A 12,888-nucleotide genomic window follows, 5' to 3' on the forward strand; every position below is an offset into this window, starting at 1 on the left:
TTTTCCTTTTGGCAGCCCTACTGGTGTGCATAATGTGAAAGGAGTGTCAAGGACTTTCGTCGACAATACATCGTTAACTGTGAAACCTTGAAACGTCTAACCTAACCGTCTAACGCAAATTCGTCTCTTCCCTTTAGAACACAAACATCTGTAGCTGGCGCTATGACGTTTTTTTTTAATTAATAGAGTAATTATTTATGATAGGAACACCAAATATCATTACTATAAGTAGTTACCCAGTCAGCTTCTATCAGTAGGTAGGTACTACATGATAAGTTCATATTTTATAGAAATTTGCGATAACTCATGCTGAGGATGAATGACACATTACGAGTGTGCAGAGATAATAATAAAATTATTATAAGTACTACAAGATAAAACTACATTTACTGTCATAATTACATTTTGCTAAGTTTTCAATGCCAGATCGAAAGGGAATATCGTAAGACATAGGTAACACGGTCAGTCTGGCTGCTGGCATCAGTTCAGTCCATCAGTCTCAGACTGACCGTGTAACCTGTCTCTAAAGCCGGGTCCAGACGAGTGTAACGTGTAATGTAATTCACCGTGTAATGTAACACGAATTCTACGTGTGGACGGCACTACGAGCATTACATGTAACGCTCGGGGTTTATCCATCGGCTGTCGGTTTTCGCTTTGAGTTCGTGTGCCGTCCACACTGTTGACGCTAAATTACACGTAATCTTACATTACACGATACACTCGTCTGGACCCGGCTTTACGATTCCCTTTCGATCTGTCATTGAACACTTAGCAAAAGGCTCGTGCTAGCTTGTACAAATCGGCTCGGCGCATCGTGGCTCATGATATTACGCGCCGTGCGACGCCTGCATAATACGTAAAAGATAGTACATAGTAGGTACATACCGAAGCCGGATCCTCCAGCGGTGTATCAATCTCGGCCTGGCGCAGGAACACGTTGCCGCGGCACGCCCTCCACAGCATGCGCTCGAAGGCGGGGATCCTCTCGCGTAGTATCACGCCGGCGACGAAGCTAATCATAACACCATGTTAGCGGGAGAAATGGTAGTTGGCTGTAGAGAGTTATGTACAGGGGGTGCGATAAATAACAAGATATCTCATCACCTAAGGTTTAAAGGAATAGCTCGTGTCGACAAGGCAATAAGAGTTATTACGCTCTAAACCTCAAGTAGCGCGTTTTTATACAGTTTCCAGTCAAAAAGGAAAATAACCGCATTTTAAAGGCGCTTTTCCGCCGGGACTGCGCTGCGAGAAATGTATTTTTGAGAACCAATAGAATCGCTCCAGGGCAGCGAATCTATTGGAAACACATTCCTCGCAACTCAGCTGGAAACCCAGCATAAGTAAGGGACGGACGGCAGGATAACTAAGGTTTTGAGCTCTTGTCAATAAGGCTTGCTGTTGTCATGAGTTGTTATGCTCTGAACCTTGGATAACCATTACCCAAGCCCATCCAATATAGTGTTCCCAGTCATAAAGCTTCGACGATTAAGCAATTTTTGGCAGATATCAGCAAAGTACTGTAGAGTGTAGAGCTTTCTAGTCAAAGCCAAGTGCCAACGTCGCGCGTCGAGCCATAATATCACAGAATAGTAGTAGAAGTAATAATATACAGGCTGTTACAAAACTAAGTGATAATACTTTAGGGTGTGTATGGAGTATGGACTATGGGTCCTCTATATGTTTAAACTTTGTAGTTTGCCGTGAAAGTAGCAGCGCTAAAAGAATATTTTATTTTTTTTGTATGGGAAAATCCATAACGCTTGGGCGCTTTTCCATACAAAAAACAAAAAAAAATGCTATTTTAGCGCTGCTACTTTTACAGTGATGTCTTTGTAAAGGACACATACACACCCTAAACCTAAAGTATTATTACTTTGTTTTGTGAGACCTTGTATGTATTTGTAGATTGATATATCTTTTTATTAAAAGCCAATTCTTTATGACCGGACACTGTACTTAATAAAACTCTAGTTAAAAGTCACATTGTAACTAAAGTCTATAATGCACTATAAATTGTAGACCAATGTTTGACATGCAATTATTATGATGTTGGTATAGTTGACTTGTGCTTCAGTTTAATCTTTCAAAATAAAGTACAACGTGCTTTAGGCCCACGAACTTTTAGAACTTTACATTTTTTAGAACTGTATCGTTGCTTCCAATACCTACATGCAATTTATTATTTATTTTGCTGCTAAGTTATACAACAAATAAAAATATAAGTAGATAAGTAATGTATTTTGTGATATATTTGTTTGGTTAGTTGTGATTGGGATGTGTGCAAAAATGATTTGCAATCGGTAATTATTGTGGTTGCCTCAACGGAAATACACTGACACCTATTCTTATTTATGTTTTCATACTACCAAAAGGTGGTAATGGTTTTTGAATCAAAAACCAACATTGGTGCGACTAGTGTCCTTGGCTCAATCGCTGTTTTTCTGGCAATCTTTGACGTCACTAGTATTTCCCAGCTACTTGTGTTTTCTAAGTATTGAGTATTGAATTGACATTCGCTTTTCAGCCAACTCAAAACATTGCTTAGTAGTATAAAGTATAGTTTTCACAGAGCGAGTACTGGCTGCCAATAAGACTGGCAGCCAGTATTGGCTTGGTATATGCCGCGTGTGAACAGTTTGGCCTGGCTTGAAAAACTGTTCACTTCACACGCGGCATATACCAAGCCAATACTGGCTGCTAGTCTTATTGGCAGCCAGTACTGGCTCTGTGAAAACTATACATAATGGTACTTCGCGCAAGAGCCAACTAACACCATTTAGTTCCATATTGTGTCATTTCTTTCACATTTTCCATATATCTGAACTTTCGTGACATCTCGATTGAAACTATAATGTAAGTATTTTAACCTAATTTAAACTTACTTTTCATAATATCACTAGGCAGTGTTCTAAAATTTTCGTAACATACATGAAACATTTATCGAAAATATAGGAACAGTTTACAGGTGATATGTCCCAATTCCTGGCAATTGGCACTGAAACAATATCTTATCGATGTTCAAAGTAAATCACATTTTTTCCACAGCAATTTACGTGATAAGGCATTACATTCGTAATGAGTATTCTATCGTTGATAACAATGAGATCTGTTATATAACGTTGTGACGTCACTGTTAAACTATCATCTAATCTCACATAAAATTAGCATTTTCATCGCCTACCATATTGTACCATCGAGGAAATTGATTCCTAGGCAGTTGACGGACCTACGTCATGTGTTCGGCTTTGTGTCAATTCAATGTTAGCTGTGATCTGTCGGATGGGTTTGACTTAACGCGACCAAATTTCTTAGGTCCGTCATCTGCCTAGGAATCAACTTCTCTGATAGTACATAGCTTAGACGTTTTTTTTATTTTTCTTTAGGTATTTAATTTTATTTCTTTAAAAAAATTCTAGACTCAAGCAGCATGGCATTAATACCAAACCTACAACCAAAGTGTAGTAGTATAACTTTGGTAAGTACTCTGGTACCCCCACAGATTGGAGCTGGCAACTACATTCTGTGGCAGTAGTGTTTAATTTATCAATATTTAATTAAATTACTTTATAATATCATGTTCCAGTTGCAGTATTATATTATTTTTTTATTCGATCTATCGAAAAAGTTCAAGGCCAAGCCGCGTACTTGAAGCATATCCGATGGATTCCAGTTTCTAAGCCATCAAGTTATTTATGTAGGAATTCCCCTGGAGAAGTTTAACTTTAAACAATAATAAATTTATGCGATTTTCCTGTACAATAATAAATATATAAATAACGTTATATAATCAAAAATACAAAAACTTTGTATCAATTCCATTCCTATCTTTACATTTTCTACAATACCTTGTTACATTCTTCAGCCATAGCCTAACACACCTATTTTAACTGGATATTATGTGTAAAATTGGTCACTATCTTATAAGTATCGAGAAATTAAATATGTGTATTTAACATGTACATAATTCTCCACTATATTTCTTTAAAATATCCTTTGGCCATTTGGGTTTTATAAATTAAAATAGCCGTCTGTTAATGCGCCAATTAATAGTTTTTATCTAGAATATCTAGCCCCAGGTATGCCCTAGGTCTAAACCTGTAATCGTGACATGTTCTCTAACTAGTAACGAGGTAATTTTACATTTTATAGAGCCATAAAATAAGTTGCAAGATCATAACGACTCTGATACCATAATTAGCTTTTCGTGACTGCAATTTTTACTTTATAACTATAAAGTATTAATGAAATACATTGTTAAGTGCACTGAAACAATTTTTAACGTTACTTACTTTAGTACTCTTAGAATGGCCACCATAGAAAGGTTTTCTTTCTATGGTAACACAGAATTTGTCTGTGACATACAGAAAATCTATATAAAAAAGGGAAAATTTATACTTTCACTTTTTTATATTATGGCCCTGCTAAGCCTGTACATTAAAAACTGCATCTCTGAACTCTAAGATCCATTTAAGATTTACTATTAACTTTTTTGACTCTCAGTAATAGATTTTAAAGGGCAATACCTAGACAATAATTGTCCTATTTTGAATTTAAATATTTCTTATGAATCAATTTTTCTTTTTTCTTGCCTTCTGTGTACTTGCCATAATCGGGGTGTCAATAACCATTATAGGCAGAGCGCTAAATAACTTAGCACATACATATTTGGGCTTCGCTCACATGACAAATTGGAGCTAACAAGTCTTTGTTTGGTGAGTGGTGACCTTATGTATTCAGAAAACCTTATTATATATGCAAACAATGCCCTATTATAAAAGTAATCAGTAGTACTCATAAACTACCAGCGACCTTTTACAAAGTATATAGAATCCTTCAACTTACATAGTTATTATTAGGTAAAAAGAGGCCAACTTTTAAGTGAAAGCTGATATTAATCCAACATACAATTTTGAAAAGGAGAGAAAAAATACTTTGTTGTAATGACCACAAAATATGGGGTCAAAACATTAAAAACCCCTACGTTTTAAATTGAGTCATAATAATTGTGCGATCATATTACGTAACGATGAGGCATCACAAAAACCGTGACTGAATATAACAAATGTGTCATTTTCAGAACCATTTCAGAACTAATAGTTCATAAAATCCATTGTTAGGTGTGTGGAGTGTAGAACGTATTCCATGATTTTAATTTACCGTAAAATTTTATGGAAGACTATTGCCTGTGGTTCTTTGAGAAGAGATGAATAATAGTAGCGCTTTGGATTGTCAAACCAGTGCTATTGAAAAGATAACCCGCTGTTAAAAACTTTACAAAGTGGCCAAAAATAAGACAAGCGTAAAAGAAAAACCACCGTATGAAAGGGACACCTTGCCACTCGTAGACTGCAAAATGCAATGTATAATTCCTTATCATGGGACCACCTTGAAAATGTCCTTTTTCTAGCAAAAAAGAATAATCAAAATCGTTTCATAAACGACAAAAATAAGACAAGCGTAAAAGAAAAACCACCGTATGAAAGGGACACCTTGCCACTCGTAGACTGCAAAATGCAATGTATAATTCCTTATCATGGGACCACCTTGAAAATGTCCTCTTTCTAGCAAAAAAGAATAATCAAAATCGTTTCATAAACGACAAAGTTATCCGCGAACAAACATAAAAAAGTTTATAAACGGTCGAATTGAGAAACCTCCTCCTGGCCCTCTCTTTGGAGTCAGTTAAAAACCTCCTCTTTCTTTTGAGTCAGTTAAAACAAGGATGTACTCAATTAAAATTTGATTTTTTAGGCTTTTATGTAAACACTCTTAATAGTTGGCGAAGCCGGTGTAAAACCACATGTTTGCACATTACTGTAACTAACTAACCTTACCAGCTTTTATCTAACGGTTAATCACTACTAATTCTACCTTTATTTAACGAATTAATTATTCCTCACTTGTTCTGGCTCAGTTAGTTCTTATGTTGTTTATTTACCTGGTACTATCAGATGGATTTTGTTGTTGGAATGTTTTACCACATTTTCCTCATTATTAACAGGATAGCTTCTATACTATTTTGAGCTTATGACACACATATTATTATGCATCTTTAGTAAGCTTAACTAACCTAAAAGATTATACATATTAAAATATATTAAATTATTACCTCCTTATCATACTGTTAAAATTTTAAAACTCATATTATTCGAACTAATTTTCATTGCTGACATAACATAGCAACTAGGTACATATAGTTACGCTTAGTTTTAATTTTACTCTATAATGAACCTTAGTACAATAACACTAGATTGTTTATTACATACTTGGAAGTTGTAATATCATTATACCGGAAACAGCTGTATTTGTTCATCTCTTATTATGACTAAACGTCTGCCTCTGAGAACTTGCGAATATTTTAACTACCGTTTTGCTGTTGCTTTCTTTCATTTTTCTTATGATCAAAAATTTTAATTAGTATTTGCATTTTTTCGATAATTTAATAGGTATGATAAAAGATATTTTTTCCGACTGTGGCACTCAACATTACTGTAATATTATTGTAATAATTTATTCGTCTTCAAAAACAAAGAAATTTCATCTTGGAAAACAAGGAAAATTGCTGATAAAAGCGAACGTCCAACACGTACGCATCATGCACGCACTGCGCACGCAAATGGCCGCTGCGGGACAGACACAGACATTTTTTAAAGAGAAGATATTTTTTAGTGTCGAGGGTTTTTTTTATCTAGCTCGTAAAATCTTATAATATCCGATTTCCAATTATGTAATAACAATAACTACATAATTGGAAAACGAACGTCCAACACGTAGGTACGCATCATGACGCACTGCGCACGCAAATGCGGCACGCCGCTGCGGGCACAGGGACGCAATTCTCGGAATTTGCACACGGACATTTTTTAAAGAGAAGATACTTTTTAGTGCCGAGGGATTTTTTATCTAGCTCGCAACATCCTATAATATCCGATTTCCAATTATGTAGTAACAAGTTCTGGTAAATAGAGGAAAGTGTTTTTTGTCATTAACACTTGTTTTAAATCTATCTGTCGCCAGTCCGGGTTTGTCTGGTACATTTGAATTATAATTATCTCTAACAAACATATATCTATTTGTAACTCTATGAATAAGTGTTTACGACACATTTAACTCTGACAGTTCTAAAAGTTCGTTCGTTTCAAAGGTTTTCGAATGTATGACCTTTATATTGAAGTGCAATTTTGTTAGTTTTTTTGTTCAGACGATGGAGGCGTCACCTTGGCACTAAACCAAGTCTGGGTAGTTTATATTCTCAGTTTAATAACATAAGGGTACTTATTAACTAATTCAACATTGTAACTAATTTTTCTATAGTTTTCCCATCTCCTATCATTGAATACATTTTTTATATTCATTGAAAATATAGCATAAAAGAAACAAATCTTAATAAATATTTAATCACAAGTTATCGATATAATAAGAATAAACTACAAAGTTTAAAATATCTGTAAAAGTCAACAATCAGTTCTAAAGAATTACTCTTTTCTTTTAATCCATAAATATTTTTAACTTGCAGTCTATTCTAGATTATATTGAACCATTCGTTCAGATAATGTTTCACGATGATTTAATATCGTAAGTCTTAAATAAGAACGCCACAAAAATAATTAAAAACCGGCCATGTGCGTGTCAGGCCACGCGCAAAATAGGGTTCCGTAGTACCGCTAGTTTTTGATAATTTTTGAACAGTCAATGAATGTACATTTATAACGTGTTTTACACTACTAACAACGAAAAGTTCATTTATATTTCGCCAATCGCCGAATATTTTTTTAGTTGATCGACTATTACTCAATAACTTATGAAGTCTTCTTTGCCGTGATAATTTTCCTTTTAAATTCAGCATATTACCTACTCCCTTGAATTTTTTCACATTTCCAGAAGCTACCGTTTATCTGGTAGAAGGAGGGGACACTGGACTCTAACGATTTTTTTCGCTTTGAAACTTCTTATTTCACAAATGGATCCCTAAATCGGAAAATGATCTATGAATACTCGTAATATTTTTAAAATACCTATCCAACGACACCCCACACGGTGGGGTGAACGCGAAAAAAAAATCATCCCCGCTTGATGTGTAGGGGAGGTACCATAAAAAATATTTTTTAAGGGTTTATATACCATTTGGCATCATTAATATCTGCATTCATGCCGAATTACAGCTTTGTAGGTCCTATTAGTCTCTGAGTAAAACCGCGGACAGACAAACGGACAGACAGACAGACGGACGGACAGACCGAAACTATAAGGGTTCCTTGTTGACTACGGAACCCTAAAAACTATCGTACACAGTATATTTAACTAATTCCGATTCACGTGGATTACTGACAGTGAATAAAAAATTACTCACTACTTAACCTAAGTCAACATAAGAAAGTCCAAAAACGCAAATGATGATTCTAAGTAGTGCTGAAATTCACAATGGGTTGAAAATTTAACAATCACGAATTGAAAGGTAAACGTCCGTTACAAATATAAACAAACAGTTAGCGGACCAAAATATTGAACTAACGGACAATATGATCCATTGAACAACAGCGTGTTACATTTGTATCATAATACAAGTAGTAAGAACTAATGTACCTGACGTAGAGAAGAAAAAAATGTTAATTGGGAGTTGGGACATTTTTAAAAGAAAGAGACAAAGGGAACAGATGTTACTAATAATACAAAATGCTAACAAATGAAAATACGGTACGAATGGTGCATGAAGAAGTTGAATGTAAAAATATCAATAATTATATTTTTAGAACATAATGGAAGGTTATCAAAATAGGGAATCAAAATGATGAAACTTAACATAATAAAATAACTACAAAGCTTTTTTTATTATTGCAGACGATAGTAAAAAGTGACTGTTTTCAATGAAGAAAGTGGATTTTAAATTGAATTACATACTTTGAAAGGGAAAGGAAGAATCCTCAATGAATTAAGATTAAACAGAGCTACCTCAACCAAAATTTGACGTGATTTCATGTTTCGCAGTAATCCCCTCACCTTCGGACAAAGAATATTTGTATCTCAACAAAATATTATAACATCTGTGATAACGAAAATATATATTTGAGACTTCAGACGCGGATCACAGACAGAGAAAGATACAATACAGATACAATGTAGATAGAGATAAATGAAAAATAGGCCACATTATTTAACAAAAATATAGATAACAATAGAAAAGAACGTATTAGTTCCAGACCGTAAAAAACCGTAACAACGCACGTCCTGGAACATTAATGGAAAAAACCTTGTGCAAACGAGCACATAAAAATAATTTAAATATGAAAAACCCACGGACTAATAAAATATAAAACAATAACCAACAAGAGGTTATGACTCATTTGAAACATACACGGGACAGTTTATATCGTTATTTTGCATATCATTATGGAAACGTTAATATAGTGCACCTAATTTGTACTATTTTAGATAATGTGTTAATAATAACAGCTCTCATAATCTTAACAATAGTCGTAGTAATAAGAGGAAGCGAAGAATTGAAAAATAAACAATACATACTTTATACTACATAACATTATATTATAATGTTACGGACCTTTGAATGTACAACTTGGAAAAAAGATAAATTAGGTTAGATAATTCTTTATCGAATTTTGATTTAACATTATCGGAACTTTGCAGCTTTAATCACAAATCATCAAAGTAATAACATAATTAAACTTATTAACGGCTAATATGCTTATGTACAGTCGAAACGTTTAACGCTTATCATATCGTAGTAAATGATATCTGAACGAATAGTACAATTCAGTAGCTCAATCCAATCCCCAGTAAAATAAATGCAGACGAACCCACTAATATTACTAAACAAGAACTGTCATTGTTAGGATAATGATTATGGAGGGTTCAGTCGACATTTTTTTTATCGAGAACGGGAAGGACTAGCAAAAACATTAATATCTAAGGCACTCGTACTAGGACGCTGTTAGGATCGATTTTCACGTCGATTTCGTGTTTCATAATGACGCTCATTTACATGCAATACTCAAAGTGAATGACAAACAAGAATCGAAAGTTGTCGTAAACGTGTCATCAAGAAACACTAAAAGTATATTCAGCATTTACAAGGTTCGCACCTATTCCATTATCTATTCTTGAAGTCCAAATACCTTAAGGCAAAACAGTCTTAGGAAACTTGCAATAAAGTGAAGTGTTAGGAAGCAATGTAAGAATCGCAAGAATATTAGGAATTTACTGTATGATACTACCTCCAAGCAAAATATGTTGTGATGTTTATGATTTGGAAGTAATTTCATGGAAAGAGAAACATATAAATACATGTCCACCACCACACAATCCAGAAATTTAACCCTTAACAACACTACAACCAGCTACTTTAAATTTGTGCACTACTAACCAAGGCAGGAATTCCAGGGATTCTTGTTTATCCCGAAAACTAGAGAATAAATCAAGCAAACATTTTAGTATTGTTATACTATTATAATATCATTTAATATTTAACAGAGAAATCGTTAATTTTTTACTATTTTATTTTTCTGTATCGTTTGCCTTTAATTTTGGTAAAATTATGCTAAATTTAAAGTTTTATTTTGTAAATCACCTTCAATATTTTATTGACAATCCAGTTTAGCTAAGTGTTTCTAATAATGAAATTATCTATAACGATTTCTCCGCTATCTATTCTAATAATATAACTTCAGTTACAGTGTATTATATTTACATGCATTTGCCTCTTGATTATTCAATCAATGATCAATTTAAGCGGCAGTTTAGTCATGTCACTAACGTCATTGGCTTCTTCTGGTTAGCGTTATTCGTTTGTTTTAGCAGTTTTGCGTCAGAGTCATCAATCGCATCAAACGCAGCAGATGTGTCTACCGTTCACGTGCGATATACATCACAGCATCAACTTTTTGTTTATAGTAGAAATCAATTTGCGTAAAGCAAACATTTGACTTTGATAAAATGTTCGTCAAATAATAAAACTGTCAAGCTCACTTTATTGATGAGCTATTCAAGTGAGGAACATGTCTTTTAATTTAAATTGCCAATCGGATGAAAAATACAACCAAGATGCAACTTTCGGCTACATTGGCCGTCTTTTTCGTTGCATATTGGTTGCAGTCATTCCGACTCTGTCACACTAGTGCAGTATGTACATAGGTAAACATACCCTAGTTGGACTTGTCCGATCTGTTTGTTCGGATCGTCGGATATCAGGGCGCGCGTCATGGAGTCAGTGGGGTTCGCCCCGCCCTCGTGCTAGCGGACAAACAAACATGTAGACAGACAAACATCACCCAGATGACGTCACAGATCAAAGCGGACCCACATGATAATTTTTCAGCGCACTTCGGCCAAATCGATGCTTGTTGTAGTAAAAAAATAGCGCCAACGCGTCTGAAATATTCGTTTTGGTGCATCATTTATCTACTACTTTTCAGTAAAGCATTTTCAATGTTAGTTGTCAGGCTACTTTGAAAACTTTTGCGGTGATAAATATTACCTATGTATACTATTACATAAATACACGATATGTGAACAATACTAAGGATATGATTAAAACGCATAAATGCATGCAGAGATGAAGGTACAAAAGCATGAACGAAAAATAAAAATACACGTATAGGAGGAGTTATCAAGAAGTGTGTGGACTTCAAAAATAAATGACGTTCGTACGTTGTTAGTCAAAACTCACTCAGGCAGCCGTTGATTAGCACTCGAAAGGATACGACTAGACCTAAAAGCTTCTTATTAGGACAGAAAATTAAAGGGCGACTTCGGTGCTACGGTAAGCCATCATTCTATCACACAAGAAGTAAAGAGTTGTTATTCTGAAAATATACTATAAACCGACGAACTCCAATGCTTGCCTGAGTGGTGAGCGGTTGACTCCCGATTCAGCGTCACAGTACAAGCGCTGCAAAAATAATCACCCTCTATGACTTGCTTTGACTCTTGTAGACCCTACAGCGCTAGAAGAGTCAACGCATGTCGGAGAGCTCGTAATGTTAATCGCCATACCCCAATTTGAGCGCTTGCCCTCCCGCCATGAGTCCCTCCTCACCCAGAAGCGTCACTTGCTCTTCTTCTCGAGACGGGTCCGCCATCTTGTGCACAAACGCGCCAAAATGGCGCCAAGGTCAATTACATGTACAATGTCAATGTCACATTTTCGACAGTAAAGTAATCGATTTCACAGAACGAAATACGAATGCAATTAATAACAAATCGGCATCCATTTCGGCCTGGGCGACGTTTGGAACTTTCAAATCTCTCGGTGGTCACGTCATTGCTTGCAAATTGCAATGGATATTACTGTGTGATATTGGCTTTGTAGAAACATATTAGGATGGTAAGACAGTGTCGGAGCGTAAAGTTCAGTTTTGATCGTTAAGTATGAAAGAAGACCCACGACCTTGATTAAATTAGGAAATGTTAAATTTTTGGAAAAGATACCAACGCTGTGCAAGTGTTTAGTAGGTACATATTTGTAAGGTAAAAGCGATACGAACGCTTGAATATCCTTCTTTCGTCAATAGGGAAATTTCTATAAGTTTTTTTTACAAATACGCTGAATAATATACATAAAAAAGAAACAAAAAATAACAATGAGAATGATTACGAACAATATTTTATTATCGGTCCGGAGCTAGTTTTTTTCTACAACAGCAATTTATGTTATCCGAATCGAGCGCCTGCATACGATTCTCGGAACATCAAATCATGATAACCATAAAAAGCAACAGCAGACAAGAAAATTAGATTTATCGTACCGGCCATATTATGTTTCATGTTACAACTCTAAATGTTCAAGGGTAAGATTAATCTTATCAAACGATTAATTTATAATACGGTACGCGGTGGCTTACGTAAACAATAATGCCAAATAGATTATAA

At 34.9% G+C, this 12,888-nt stretch overlaps 1 protein-coding gene across 5 annotated transcripts in view; it reads right to left on the bottom strand.

Moving 5' to 3' along the window:
* LOC121726889 (V-type proton ATPase 116 kDa subunit a1) overlaps positions 1-12,888 on the bottom strand; it is a 30,809-nt gene that overhangs the window by 13,409 nt on the left and 4,512 nt on the right. The window contains exons 4-6 of one of the 5 annotated variants that reach the window (XM_042114528.1): positions 11,162-11,250; positions 10,385-10,423; positions 889-1,015 (exon numbers count right to left, since the gene is read on the bottom strand). In XM_042114528.1, coding sequence (XP_041970462.1) covers positions 889-1,015; positions 10,385-10,423; positions 11,162-11,250 — 255 coding nt within the window. Of the gene's footprint in view, positions 1-888; positions 1,016-10,384; positions 10,424-11,161; positions 11,251-11,834; positions 11,909-12,012; positions 12,099-12,888 lie in introns of all 5 variants that reach the window. The other 4 variants (XM_042114529.1, XM_042114532.1, XM_042114531.1 and 1 more) reach the window with 4 other exon arrangements.

Source organism: Aricia agestis, chromosome 5 (genome assembly GCF_905147365.1).
Source record: "Aricia agestis chromosome 5, ilAriAges1.1, whole genome shotgun sequence".
In the NCBI taxonomy this organism is placed as follows: domain Eukaryota; kingdom Metazoa; phylum Arthropoda; class Insecta; order Lepidoptera; family Lycaenidae; genus Aricia; species Aricia agestis.